The sequence below is a fragment of the Populus nigra genome, chromosome 2 (genome assembly GCF_951802175.1).
Source record: "Populus nigra chromosome 2, ddPopNigr1.1, whole genome shotgun sequence".
NCBI lineage: Eukaryota > Viridiplantae > Streptophyta > Magnoliopsida > Malpighiales > Salicaceae > Populus > Populus nigra.
The window spans coordinates 40,045,489-40,060,718 of NC_084853.1; the positions used below are offsets into that span (position 1 = coordinate 40,045,489).

Below are 15,230 nucleotides of genomic sequence, written 5' to 3' on the forward strand. Positions count from 1 at the left end.
TTATTATTATTATTATTATGCGTCTTATCAGTATCGATGTCGCTTTAAAGAGAGAACAGGTGTTATGGTTTAGGGCAAGCAAATTTATGCTCCCATTAAAGAGCATGTATATCCGGCATCCTTCTCAAAGAATTAACTCTTAGCGTAAATGTGCCTGCCTGCGATTAGCCTGCATTTGATTTCTGTAATTGCAATATATGGCAGACTTGCAGCCATGCTCAAAATCAAACACCTGAAAATCCCCATTTTTTTACAGCGTTAGTTTATCGAGCTTTCTTACAAGTCTGATATAGGACTCTAGGCACTATAAATGCTGTATGGTCTAAGGGAAGCACTGGATAAATTGACCATGAATGCTGAGTAATAAATTGACATTAACGACTGTTAGGAAATGATAGAAGGACAAAAAAATTGTAAGTATGGGGAAAAAAAACAGAGGAAAACTATACCAATACCTTCATGCAACCCCCTTGATTTTTTAAATGAAGAGAAAGATTAATGTTATTTTTTCATGAATAAATTCTAAAAAATAATTTATATTATTCTCTAATACACTTCCTCAAATGAAAGCTTTTTAAACTTGAAATTTGTATAGACTCGCATTATCTTGTGCTTAATTTTTATCAAATAAATGAGGATGATAAGATTCAAACCCATAACTATTGATCATCAAAACTCTAATACAATGTCAAAGAAAGTCTTTATGTGAGATTCTAATGTATAATGTATATTATTTTTTAATAAAAACAATATCTACCACATTTCTAAACAAGCTCTTAGTATTTCTTATTATATGCAATCTCTCACAAGAATGTTAAAAAATCAATTCAACTTAAAAGTTTAAGTTGTTAGGTGAGGTTTTAAGATATGTTTGTTAGGTGAGGTCTTAAGATATGTTTTATATTATTCTCTAACACACTTCCTCAATTGAAAGCCCTTCGAACTTAAAACTTGTATAAACTCATATTATTTTATACTTAATTTTTATCAAATAAATAAAGATAGTAAGATTCGAACTTGTAACCTCTTGCTTGTTAAGGCTCTGATATCATATAAAAAGTTTAAACTGTTAGATAAAATTTAAACTGTTAAGGCTCTGATATCATATAAAAAAACAATTCAAATTAAAAATTTAAACTGTTAGATAAAATCTTAAAATATAATTTATATTATTTTTTAAAAGTTACCTATCTTTTTAAGTCTTGTTCACTTGTGTTGCCCCTCCTAAATATCTCATGTGGTTTATTTTTGTTTTTGTTTTTGATTTCATGTACTCGATGCAATAGTCTAATTGTTCATATATAGCATGCTCCATTCTCTTTGATTTTAGCATAATCCTTGGTTGATGAAGCTTGTGAGAGAGAGTAACATTGATCTTGCACTCTCGCAGAATAGCTTCATTGAATTCACTTTCAAAAAACCTGGAAATACGATGCTTGTGAATCTCATAAATCCTGTGATTTGAGGTTTTTCTTTTCTTGAGAATGAATCGGGTACTCCTCCATTAATAATGCAAAACTGGCATGACACAGCAGATTTGGATAGGAGGGCACAAAAATTGCAATTAAAGCATGTTAAAAACCAACCAATGCTGTCCCCACATGACAGGAACTGTTCGCCTCCCAGGTCTGAGGTCGGCGACGAGCACACCAAGATTTGCACAATAAAATTAAACCACAAGGGCAAATTAGTCCAAACCCCCAAATATTCTCATCTTGGTCAACCAGGGTAACTCACTTCTACTTGTCAAATTTCCAAAATTATACACTCGTCGCGGTTAAAGGTGGGGAAAAAGAAAAAGGAAAAAGGAAAATCCAAATTCATGTAATGAAATAGACGGCGAGGAAAACTCATGTCGGGTAAGATTTTAACATGATGGGTTCCGCCACCTGACAAGCACTCTTTCCTCAGGGGGCAGAGGCTCACGCGCCCTTTAAAAACTCTATTGCAAGTCCCATCAAGCCTTGAGATACATCATCAGAGGTAAATTCTTCTCTTCTTAAAATATACTCGCCCTGATATACTTAGAACAGGATAATTTCCCCTGGAAATTCAACGCCTTCAAAAAAGAAAAAAGTGAATTAATTTGAAATAAAAAAATTCAAAACTTCACAAATTCAACCGCAAAAACTATCCGTTGTAATATATATATATATATATATATAGAGAGAGAGAGAGATATAAGACAAAATATTAGTCTAAAAGATAGTTTATTTATGAATAACTGCACATATAGGGTTTTTATTATTAATATTTATGCAGATCCTCTTGAGAACATATTTGAGCGTGTCACCTTCAACTTGAATATTTTATTAACAAAGATTTAAAAATCTTAATTGATAAGGCAAAATGGAATGATTTACATAAATAAATTCCTTATTTTATATTTTTTTTATGTGGTATATTATTTAAAATAGTCATTTGAGAGTCAAGTTTTTGTACTTTCATCCCAGACTCAACAATCCATGCAGACAAAGTTCTATAGCATACGATTTTCTTTTATTTAAAGCATTTTACGGGTTGCATGCATCAAATTAGTTCCATATATTTCTTAAAATAAATGCGAATATCTTCCTTGTAAGTTTTCTATATTGATTTATTTTATCATTAATTACATTGGAATGTTTTCTTAGCAAGTTTTGTATTATATTATATACAAGTTGGATTTACTTTGAGGTTTCAAAGACACGTCTCAATGCCTAGTAATTGATATTCACTTGAAATTTTCAAATTTACATTTTAAAATAGATTCGGAGGGGATTTAGAAACTAGAGGACTCTACTCCTCATTAATTATATAGCCTAAAGCCAATTACATCTATCCTCCAGTAACTAGAATAAAATCTAATAACATTAAATTATGGTTTTTAGCTATATTCCTCTAAATAAATTGTATTATGGTAAATATATATACATATATAAACAACCAAATAATTTTTTTCTTACATTTAGTTGCACATACAATGAGAAAATCTATTAGGTATAAAAAAAATATAGTCCAAGATTATAAACGAAAACCTAATAACATATGTAAATTTGCTTTAGCTTTATTTTAACAAAAAAAAATCATAAAAATTTCAATATATATATATATATATATATATATATATATATATTAAATTATAATATTTCACTCTATAGTTATAACTAGTTTACATGATCATGCAACAATACCGATTTGATTAAAAAAAATTCAACATAACAAAAAACATTGAGATCATAAAGATTAAAATCGTCCAAGTGGATTAACTTTAAAATCATTAGACTTAACTTCTTATATAATTTAAATTTAAAATTAAATCACGTGAAGTTGTCTCATTGTGATCATTTGACGTGATCGATCCAAAAACAACTTGGTTAATTTGTAAAAAAAAATCCAAAGATAAAATTAAGAAAAAAAAATAAAACTGACATAAAAACCTCATACTTAACTCCTTTTCTAATTTAAGTTTAAAATTAAATTATATAAGAGTTGTCTCAACGTAACTTTGTAGAATTGGTCGATTCAAAAATAACTTGACCAACTAATAAAAAAAATTCTAAAGATGAAATTGAGAAAAAAATAAAAATAATAGAAAAAACTTTTCAACTCAACTTTTTATTTAGTTTGAATTTAAAATTAAATTGTGCGAGAATTACTCTAATATGAACTAATTAATTGGGTAAATAACTCATATTATTGTTAAAAAAAAATACTTAAAAAAATAAAATTGAAATAAAAAATAAGAAAAATAGAAAAAAAAGGACTGGATTAAAAAAAAACAGTAAAACTCCTAAAAGCAGACCAGTTCTTTTCAGGGGATTTTATTCGAGAAAGGTAAGACAACAACACAATCGAATTTCTCAAATCTGGATTTAAGTTAAAGGTAGTTGAGAACCTGAGATGGATAGGGCTTGGCTAAAAATTGTCTGGAGATGAATCTAAACGCATGTATCCACGCGCTAGTAGTGCAAGTGGGTTAACACTGAGTCAAAGACCACATAAAATTTCAGACAAGGAAGCTCGGTGTAGGAAAACAAACTACAGGGATCAAAATATAAACATAAAATGGAAAAAATTAAATTTAGTCCTGGACTTATATACTCGTTCTCAATTACATCCCAAATCTATAAACTTTATCAGCTCGTACCAAGATTTTTCCTAATCTCTCAATCGCATCCTCTTATCTATTTCTTTTAACGGTATAGATCTAATTTCATATTTCATGGACGCATTGATTTGAAGAAAAACTGATGAAAAAGTCAATGGAAATAATATATTTAAGCTTGATGTGCATATTTATGTACCAAAACAACATCGACTTGAAAGAACAACATCAATTTCATATTACATAGTTTTAAATATAAACACAATAAATATTTTTTTATTTACTAATATTTATAAATAAATACAAAGGTATTATTTATGAAAAAAATTTGAATAAAAAATTATCATTTTATTAACTTCAATCAATGAATAATGAATAAATGACTAGAAATATAGTTATTTAGATTTATGTAAAGTAATGTCTTGCATACTATTTATAAATAGGAGAGCGAATGGAAAAAAACTTTTAAGATAAAAAAAACCCAACTCAAAGTAAGTTATCATCAATTTTGATTACCAATAAATAAAATATTAATATAAAAATCATAAAATGCTGTCAAAAACTAAAAATTATTATTACAAGTATTTGATGAAATTCATGTAAGATGAAATGAAGATGGTGTTTAAATGTGTGTTAACGATTGTTTTTTAAAGTGTTTTTTCTCAGAAAAATATTAAAATATTTTTTTTATTTTTGAAAATTTATTTTTGACATTAACATTTCAAAACAATCTATAAATACTAAAAAAATAATTGAAAATAAAAAAAATTAAATTTTTAAAAAAATTAAAACTAATTCTCACACACTCCAAAATATATTTTGCCCGTTTCAGAGAAAATGGACTGAAATACAACTTTGATAGAGAGACCTCATTTGAGAATATCTTGAAACGTTTGGAACCAATCTAATTAAATTTAAAGATCTAGGACCTTCTTGGAAATGAAAACATGGGTTTAAGGACTAAATTGAGATTCTGTGTAAAAACGATATTGTCGAGTAAATACTAGTCTCTATTTTTCTCTTCCCGTGGTTAGATCGCCCTGTTTCTTCCTCTTTTTCCAAATAAATAAATAACATAAACAAACAATTTCCTTCTAATGCGAAAACAAAATAAAAAAAACGAATTAAAACAAAATAAGAAACGAAAAAAGAAAGAAAAGACGCGGCTGCTGTAGACACCAAAAACCAGAGAGGGGGAGAGAGAAAGTGCTGGGTAATTGATTCTAGCTACAGAGATCGCACCCAAGCGAGAACCCACACCCATTAAATCAATCCAATTTCTTTGTTTTTTTGTTTTTATTGAGATCATTTGTTTAAAACTTTAATAAATAATTAGTTCTCAAGGCAATAAAATTCAAACATCGGTTGTTACCGATTTGAATTTAGTGATCGGGTCCAATTCACTGGAAATCCGTGGTGGGTTTTCGGTTTTGTGAAATGGGTTGGCTTTGGTTTTTTTGTTTGGGATTGTAGAGAGATAATTATGAATTCATGAGCTTAAATTATTATTTTATTTTAGTTTTACATTTTGTTGGTGTTGTTGCTGTTTGATGATTTCTCTGGGGAGGAGAGATGGGAGAGAGGACCTAGGGATAGGGTTTGGCAGCGAGAGAGAGATGGAAGATACCGAGCTTGAAGAAGGGGAGGCCTGCTCTTACCATAATATTAACAACAACGATGATGATTATGATGCGAGCATGGACCCTGATATTGCTCTGTCTTACATAGTAAGTTTTTCTCTTCCATATATATCTGTGAGAATAATTCAAGTTTGATTTATTATTATTTTTTTTAATTTTGTGAAGGTTTGGTTTTGTTAGTGATATATATCATCTGTTGACTTTATTTTGTTGCTGTTCTCCGATGCTTCAGATCCAAAACTTGATGTTAAGTCTTAATTCTGGCTGTTTACAGTGTTAAGTATGGTAATTTTTATCTGATTAATATGTCCTTTCTGGTCTTTGAAAAAACAGTTGCTCTGGGTTTTGATTGTGTTTAGTTAGAGAAATATAGATGAAATTAGTAGGTTTTCATTTAGTGCTAAGGTTTTGTTGGCTTTAGATGTATAGACATGGTGTTTTGGCTTATTTTGACCTACCAAGTGAATGGAGAAATGTTTGTGTTTTGGCCTCTTCATTTTTATGGAGACATGAAACATATGTTGAGCTTGTTCAGTTATTGTAAAGCAGTACTCAGTTATGGACCCTGCAAATACATGCAAGTGTAAAAAATGATGCTTTTGGAAACTTTAGCCTGACACTTAAGTGGCATGAAACCGATCATCTAAATTTTGAATGCTTGAATTTTAGGTTTCCATATCTGGATTAGAACCACAAGTCAACATTCTTAATTCACTTGTGTTAGGTTCCTGTTACATAATTGCCTCACAAAATTAGTTGAAATTCGTGGCACCTAGGTATACAATGCGAGATGTATGGACTGTTTTTTATTCCAAAGGTTGCACATCTTTCAATTGTTGGCATTTCCATTAGTACAAAACCTGTTTATATCTGTACTTTCCTTCCTCCCTGATCTGCAACTGCTTTCTTCTATTTATCTCTTTCAAGGATGAAAAACTGCAAGATGTCTTGGGACACTTTCAAAAAGATTTTGAAGGTGGAGTTTCGGCTGAGAACTTGGGTAAGTCAACATACTGCAGAAGTGTGGTTAATATAAGCTAAAACAACTGCATTAATAGAGTCCATATCTTGATATTTATTGTATCTGGATGTTTACTTTTCTACAGGGGCCAAGTTTGGTGGTTATGGTTCATTTTTACCTACCTATCAGCGGTCTCCTGGTTGGTCCCACCCAAGGACCTCACCAAAAATTCAACATCGCAATGCATCTAGATCTCCAAACAATTTGCAACTGGAGGTAGACATATATATTTTCATTATCGAGCATATCACTTGTTAATAATTGATTTAAAGAAGGAACTTTTAACTAAATCTTGGTCTACCTTGGAGTTACCATCTTGAACATTTTAATATTTGTTCTTAAAACAGGGTGGCCGCCGGAGCTCTGTATCTTCGTCAACTGCATCTCAATCACTAAGACTTGAACCTTCTACAGTATTGAAAACAACATCCTCCTTGAATGAGACGGTTAAACAAGAAGCATGTGTGCCATCCACTCATTTTGCTGAGGAACTTGTTCCTAGAGATGAATGTGTAAACAGGAAATCTGCTAGTTTACAGAAGATGCTGAAAGTTCGAATCAAAGTCGGTTCCGATAACTTGTTGACACAGAAAAATGCTGCAATCTACAGTGGTCTTGGGCTTGATGTCTCACCATCTTCCTCAATGGATGACAGCCCCTCTGAAAGTGAAGGGATGTCTCATGATCCTCAAGATGCTCATCTGGAATCTCCTAATTATATTCTTCAGGTAAGTCATCTCCCTGCAAGTTTTAACCTGTCGTGTATAACTCCACTTTGTGTTGGCACTTGGCAGTGATGAGAATGTGTTTCTTTTTATTCTGTGATTGAGCAGATAATGACATCTTTTCCGGTGCATGGAGCTCTGCTGCTATCACCTCTTCCTGATGAACTTCTCCATCTGAAAGAGATGGAAAAATTTATTAAAGACAGTGGATGCTTGTCTGTTCCAAGGTTTGGTCCTGAAAATTCTTGCATTGTAGTGAATGGGTCTAGCTCTGTAAAGGGTGATGGGACAATGTTTGGAGAGAAGAAAATAAAGTCAATGGCAAGAAATGAACTTTCAGCGGAATCAAAGAGTGATATTAATAAGGATTCTGGGATTGGTGTTGGTGTTATATCAAAGGAGATAGAACTTGACACCTTTGCTTGTGAGGAGCTTGTTTCTAATACCTTAAAGCTTCCACTTTTGTCAAATTCATATTCTGCTGTTGTTGGCACTTCAAAGGGAATGGTTAGGGCATCTAACGTGTCCAAGGGAGTGATGAGTGACAAAGGTTTTTCTGGTCTAACAAAAGAGGAATTACCAGTGCCAGTATTCACTCAAGAAAATGGGTCGATCAAGAATTCCAAATCCAAGTCCTCTGGAAAGGTTTGGGAAGATAGAAAAGCTATTAGTCTTGGCAGTGATTCAGTCTCCCCAAGGAAAGACGGCCATCGCAAAGGAGAAAAGCCTCATGAATCAGTCAAAATTGACTCGAATGTTTCAAAGGGGAGGAAGGCTCAAAATCAGGCTCCAACAGAACCTGCCAAGCAGAATGCTGATGAGAAAGCTATGTCGTATGAACAGGAAGGTATGAAGTTACCTCATGCTAAGGAGTCCTCTTCTGAGGGGAAAAAAAAACTAAAGGGAAGTCAAAGTCACGGCACTGTAGTTGCTGAGGCGCCAAAAGAGAGTTTGAGGCTTAACTCGTCTTTGGCACCGAAAAATAAGAAGAGCAGTTATGCTGACAATTATACAACTAAAGTAGAGTCGGAAGACTTGAAATTACAAAAGAATTCTGGAAAAGCTGGGGATAGATATAGAGAGTTTTTTGGGGACATGGAACCAGAACAAGAAGAATTCCGAATGAGTACGTTGGTAAAGAGTTATGAGGATAGGCTGGAGGACTTTGAAATGGTTGAATTGGGCACACATGGAACTAACAGCACATCCAAGGAAAGATCAAGCAGTAAGAAAGTGGATAACCTGTTAACATCTGAAGCATTTCCTAAACCTGCTTCAACTGGTGCTTTGCACAATGGAGACGGGCCCATAAATGATACTGCTCCTGCTGAAGATAATTGGGTCTGTTGTGACAAGTGTCAAACATGGCGGCTTCTTCCACCTCGTACAAATCCTGATGACCTGCCTGAAAAGTGGCTGTGTAGCATGCTTGACTGGCTGTAAGTACCCTTTTATATTTTACACTTGTTACAATGAAATAACCTCTCATATCAAGTAGTTAGAGATAAAATGTGTTGGTTTAATGCCTCTTCCTTTTCCTCTGATGTTTGATTTTTAAATTATAAATGCCTTAGGCCTGGTATGAACCGGTGTAGTTTTAGTGAGGATGAAACAACCCTTGCAACTCGATCTCTTAAACAAAACACTTCTGGTGGAGATATATCCAAAGAAACTGTGGCTGGTGTTTGGCATCCTGATCAGAGCCACCAAAATTTTGGTTCACAAGCTGCACTTCCTGGTGGAAGAAAAAAGCATGGTTCAAAAGAGTTATCAAATGTGATGTCTAAAGAAGATGGACCTATTCAGTTGTCAAACCATACAAAGAAAAGCTTACATGCGCCAGTGACAAATAGAGGCTTAAATGATGTGAAACCAGCTCTTGTGGTAAGCGAACCTGATTCTTTGAAACCGAGCAAGTCTAATTTAGCTGCGGAGAAACACAAACATAAGCCGAAAGATAAGCATAGAGGACTGGACAGCTTTTCTGACCGAGGTATTGGATTTAAAATAGCTTTTTCTGCCGTAAACTTCCTTTCCTTGAAGCATAAAACTTACTTATTTTCTAAAACAAACACTAGGTGGTGGTTCGAAGAGATCAAAGGGGAAAGGCAAAAGGGACCCTGATCAAGATTGTTTTAGAGCTTCTAAGAAAATCAGAACTGAAGGTTTTCCAGAAGATTGGACGTCTGATCATGGTGGGGCAATTGAAAAGGTGGGTCCTCCTTCAAGCAATGGTTTGGCTATGGCATCATCAGGGAAGAATCCACCCAAATACAATGATTGCACTTCTAAGAACATGAAGCATGATCAGAAGGACTGGGCTCAACTTTCTGCTAAAAATCCAAAGGAGGATGTCCGCGCTTCCTTGGATAATGGGTCTGTGGATATGGGGAACTGTGATGATAGAGATACAAAAAAGAGGAAAGTGAAGGAAAGTCATGATGCTCAACTCTATCAAGATTCCCTTCCAAACACAGGGCATCATCTCCAGGATAGTAATATCATGGCCAAGGAGGAGTTCAGTGAGAATGACTACAGGAAGGTTAAGAAGCCCAGAGTATCCAGGTCCGAAGGGAAGGAGGCTAGTGGAAGTAAAAGCAACGGTAGAACAGACAAAAAAGGTAGTCATAGAAAGAACCAGCAACTACGACATGACCTAGGGAGCACCCTATCTCAGCGGAGCTTGGATGGTGTGGATTCTTTGAAGAGGGATTCTGGATCTTTACATGTGGCAGCTAATTCTAGTTCGTCCAAAGTTTCTGGTTCCCATAAAACCAAATCCAATTTTCCTGATGCAAAAGGCTCGCCTGTAGAATCAGTTTCATCATCACCTATGAGAGTTTCAAAACCAGAAAAACCTGCATCGGCAAGAAAGAATGTCACCAAAAAAGATGCTTCTGTTGATGCTGGTTTCTTTGCCCCAGGTGGCCCAAGAAGATTTTCAGATGGGGAAGATGATGGTAGGAATGATCAATCTGGGACAGCAAGGAAGGCAAAAACTCTAGTGCATATTGTTCCTTCTCCAGATATTGCAGATGGCCACCTCTCAAATGATGTAGATTTTCTAAGCCAAAACACTCCTCACCGTAGCAAACCGGCAGCTTTGGATCCATGCCATGATGATGAAAGACAAAATGAAAATCACCATCTTGTGAAGGGGTCGCGTCCAAGGAAGTCTGGAAAGGGTTCCTCCTCACGGTCTAAGGACAAGACTAGGAAATTTAATTCTGAGTTCGAAAATGAAGTTAAGGTTTCCAATTCCTTTAATGCAGAAGCACCTTCCTATGAAGTAAGACCGACAAATTGCAAAAACAAGACTGAAGTGAAGTTAGGGATCAAACCTGAGGAAAATGAGGACAGATATGTTGACAAGAAGGACTATCAAGGACAAGTGTTGAGTGATAACAGTAAAAGAGTGAATCAGTTAAATGTCAGGGGACCCGGCGGTTCAGATGTTGAAGTAGGTGCTACTCGCAACCATGATGCAGTCTCTACTCCAAAGCAGAGTGTGCTGATAGATAATGAAAAGGCTTCTGATAGAGGGACGACACGATCATTGCCTTCTTCTGGAGGAGCTCAAAATGAGAAACTTGCTGGCAGCCCTCATCCAAATTCTTTATCTCACCAAGGAAACAGCGCCAATATGTTGGTTGTTAATGCCTCTGCTGGGGAAAATACTGAAATGAAGGAGTTGAAACAGAGTAGAAAGGTCAATGATCCAAATGGGATTAATCATCATCATCATAGCAGTTCCAGAAATGCCTCATCAAATGGGCACAGGGTCAGGGATCTTGATGGTCCAAGTTCAGTTAAAAGGGATTCCTCCAGTCAGGCTGCTAACAATGCTTTGAAAGAAGCTACAAATATGAAACACATGGCTGATCGTGTCAAGGTTTTTACTGTTGATCTTTTAAGAATTTGTCTTCTTTTTGATATGCAACCTTTTCCAATGTTGACTACCTTCTGCAGAATGCCGGGTCAAATCTTGAGAGTACAAGGCTTTACTTCGAGGCAGCTCTGAAGTTTCTTCATGGAGCATCTCTGTTGGAAATCTGTAGTGGTGAGAGTGCCAAAAATGGAGAGCCAATGCAAGTTTACAGCAGCACTGCGAAACTGTGCGAGTAAGTCAGCGTATAGGACTTGACGAAGGGACTTCTTTTGTTTCTTTTGGTGGGTGGGGTGGGGTGGGGTGGGGGCTTAAGTGTTTTCAGAACCATGGAATCATGCCTTTTCTGTTTGTTTGTTTAACTGTTTAAACTTGCAACACGGAAACTCTTGTTGTTTAAGTAGTTAGAACTGGCCACATAGATGCTGGAAATGCAGGTGCCATGAATTTGTGTCTTGCTTACTTTCATTATGTTGGGTTTATATATTCCAGCTTGGATTCAACTATAAACAGCTCTCTGCTTAGGTTAGCTTGGCCTTTTGCGTGACATTTTTCTTTCCTTTCTAACTACAGAATTCTCTTTCCACTTAATAATTGGAATGGGAATTGTTTTTATTTGTTGCATTAGTGTTTTGTATTTGTTCCTTATAGGGTATTGTATGGAAATACTTTCATGACTTGACTACATAGCATATGTGTCATGCTATGCGAGCCACAGCTCTTAGCTGTCCCATTTTGGGTGTTAGTCTGTTCTTTGACTTCTCAAACATATTTTCCAACTTGAATTCAGTTTCCTGGATATATCTCTTCCAGGAGTTTTTGTGACTTTTGTTATTGCATTTTCCGTTGATGATTTCATTTCTGATGGGAAAAAATGAGTTCCTGCTGCTACCCTGCTACCTTCCTTTGCTAAACCTCTTGATGTTTTTAGGTTTTGTGCTCACGAATATGAGAAATCCAAAGACATGGCTGCTGCTGCTCTGGCCTACAAATGCATGGAGGTTGCATACATGAGGGCAATTTATTCCTCACATACCACTGCAAACAGAGATCGACATGAATTGCAGATGGCTTTACAAATTATTCCTCCAGGTAATTAGAAACAAGCCATGATCTCTACGTTAATCTTACATTAAATTAGAGTTCTTTCTCCTGATATTTATATGTGTGTGTGTGTGTGTGTACATATATATAAATCCTGCTGCTACTTTAATCTTGTGGCTATCACACGACAATTAGTCACTGTTTTCCTTGGACTTGTGTTTGGCTTTTCAAAATTTATTAGGTGACCAAACCACCTGGCACTTCATACAAGAGCTTTTAGTTTATCAACTCATAGGCTGGGAAACTGTTCATCTTAAGTATGACACTGATTGGAACCAGACCTCTTGGATTTCTTACACAAGAATAGCATACACTTCTGATAATTTTCGAACATGGTTCCAGTGTTGCCAAAACAATCCAAGTAAATTCATTTTCATTTCTCTAGTGTTCCTGTTGAGTGGGGGTGGGCTGTTAAATATGTTGCCAGAGACACACGGATGGCATTTCTGTGTCACTTGTTCGATGCATCAATATATTCAGCTCTCAGTTTCCACACTAAGTCTCAAAGGAATCGTTTGATTCTTAAGAAAGGGTGTCCAAGTTTCATGTGTGCTTAATTTATGCTTTTGCATTGATATATGTTGTCATGTATAAATATTGTATCCTCGGGTGCTTCACCTAAATTTCTCGTATTTCATTTGTCATATAAACATTTTGTCACTCTTTGGGCTTTTAGCTTTTCCTAATGCTTAATGTGGCCATTCGATGGGTGCTTATGAATTGCTTTGATGCCACACTTGTTTCATAATTTATAGGTGAATCACCTTCTTCTTCTGCCTCTGATATTGATAACCTGAACCACACGACAATAGCAGACAAGGTTCCCTTAACCAAAGGCGTAAGCTCTCCTCAAGTAATTGGAAGTCACATTATTGCTGCACGGAATCGTCCCAACTTCGTGCGATTGCTCAGATTTGTAAGTATATTCAGATTTTGTGTTAGAAAAAGCTCAACTTGTCGATTGATTTTCTCATAGAAGAATTCGCTTTAGAACATAACTTTGAGCATTGGAATATGAAGATATCGGCCAAGGAATATGTTTTGATGACAACCTGCAGAAAGTTTGGTTGGGAAAAATGTATATTGATTAGTGTTTCCTTTCTGATACAAGATCATCCCTTTTATTCTTCTATGCACCATAGGCCATGAAATTGTAACTCGTTGGTGTCAGTGTTTGAGTTAATCAACCCATGCAATTCTGCTTTCATATATTACAGCAGCTGGTGCTCCATGATTTGATTCACAACTTTACATCCATATGAGATGTTTAGGAATGGCAGCGTTATTAAATGTAATTTTGCAGGCACAGGATGTAAATTCTGCAATGGAAGCCTCTAGAAAGTCACACCTTGCTTTCGCAGCAGCTAATGTCAGCTTGGGAGAGGCCCGATGTGGAGATGGCATTTCTTCCATTAAAACAGCTCTTGATTTTAACTTCCAAGATGTGGAGGGACTACTACGTTTGGTGCGGCTTGCAATTGAAGCTATTAGCCGCTAATGTGTCCGGTTGTGGTGGAGATGATAACAACCTTGGACGACTTTTTGATTTGTTGCTGTATTCTTGGGGTTTGGCCTTTAAGGAAACGAAAGAAGGCACCCTGATCTCTCTGTTGCGGTGCTTGATATGTCTTTTGAGGGATCAATTATCAGCAAGATGCCATCTCGGTGCTCTTTGTACATGTGTATACTACAGGATAATTTTGGACTTTTGAGTATATTCATTTTAATCATACTTCAGCTGCCCTCTGATGCAGACAGTGACCTCACTTGAGCCATTTCAAGAGTAGAACCGAGGACTATCGATTCACGAGACTTCTGCAGAAGAGAGAATTTGGAGACTGTAGAAATAAGGAAGTTTTATGGTCCAAAATGGTTGTGCTTTGAGAAATAATGGATAAGGGTAGAGATCCCCGACTATAATTTACGTGGGATTGTAGAATTCTGAAAACCAGAGGATCCCATTTTTATGGAGATTGTTTTTTATTTTTCCTGGATGGAGTTCTCGTTTTGCCATCGTGTTAATTTGCTATTTACAACTCATTGGAAGACATTTTGAGGAAAAATTGTAATATAGGCGCCGCTAACATCATGGTCTCAATTTGACCGTCAGAGACCACTCTTTCTTCGGTCCAAGCACCATGTAAAGATGACAGGGCATTCTCAGGTTGGCTACCCTACTCTTTTCCTTCATCTTTTTTTTTTTTATTATTTCTCCCATTCAATGAGCAGGATTTTGTTTTCCGTTCTTCTCAATCATCTATTTTTATTCTATTTTTTCTTCGTTTTTGCAGGTTACCCTCTTGAGCTTCTGTAATTGCAGTTTGAACCATTTTTTTCCCTTTAGTTAATAGAGAGATATTAGGTAGAAGTTGGAGAGTTAATGGTGGAAAAATAACATAACTGTTGCATGAGACGAGGTTATGCCCTGGAAGGTTTGTGGGTTGACAATAGCTGTAAACATTAGTTGGATTGTTCATTGTTCTAGTGTGTGATCACCTCTGACTCTCTCTCTCCCTCCCCCTCTCCTTTGTAGCGGCTGTTATGCGTAGATGCATGCATGTTTGTGCTGATCTTTAAAATATTGGATATACTCCCCCACTTTTGTAGAACAGAGTCGAATCCACGCAGGAAGGAAATGTAGATACATGAATATTTATCATTTTTTTTTTAAAAAAAAACACATTGGGTATTTGACTTAGGCATGTACCATAAATTTATCCATCATCTGTGTTAATTGTTCATTTTTATCCTCGTGTTTTTAATTTTT

The 15,230-nt window shown here is 35.5% G+C and overlaps 1 protein-coding gene across 1 annotated transcript; it reads left to right on the plus strand.

Annotated features, from left to right (window-relative positions):
* Positions 1-5,189: 5,189 nt before the first annotated feature.
* Positions 5,190-15,125, plus strand: LOC133682614 (cysteine-tryptophan domain-containing zinc finger protein 7-like). Its single transcript, XM_062106033.1, has 12 exons — positions 5,190-5,814; positions 6,655-6,727; positions 6,834-6,964; positions 7,096-7,476; positions 7,582-8,912; positions 9,048-9,466; positions 9,552-11,365; positions 11,443-11,594; positions 12,291-12,451; positions 13,219-13,379; positions 13,767-14,627; positions 14,755-15,125. Exons 1-11 carry the CDS (start codon positions 5,638-5,640, stop codon positions 13,959-13,961), a joined length of 4,995 nt encoding a protein of 1,664 aa, XP_061962017.1. The 5' UTR covers positions 5,190-5,637; the 3' UTR covers positions 13,962-14,627; positions 14,755-15,125.
* Positions 15,126-15,230: the final 105 nt, after the last annotated feature.

Bases quoted from the DNA above. Each gene is read 5' to 3' on its own strand.
- LOC133682614 (XM_062106033.1), top strand. From the start codon at position 5,638: ATGATTTCTCTGGGGAGGAGAGATGGGAGAGAGGACCTAGGGATAGGG. The intron at 8,913-9,047 runs GTAAGTACCCTT...TAAATGCCTTAG, and splicing joins TGTAGCATGCTTGACTGGCT to GCCTGGTATGAACCGGTGTA. The intron at 12,452-13,218 runs GTAATTAGAAAC...CATAATTTATAG, and splicing joins TTTACAAATTATTCCTCCAG to GTGAATCACCTTCTTCTTCT.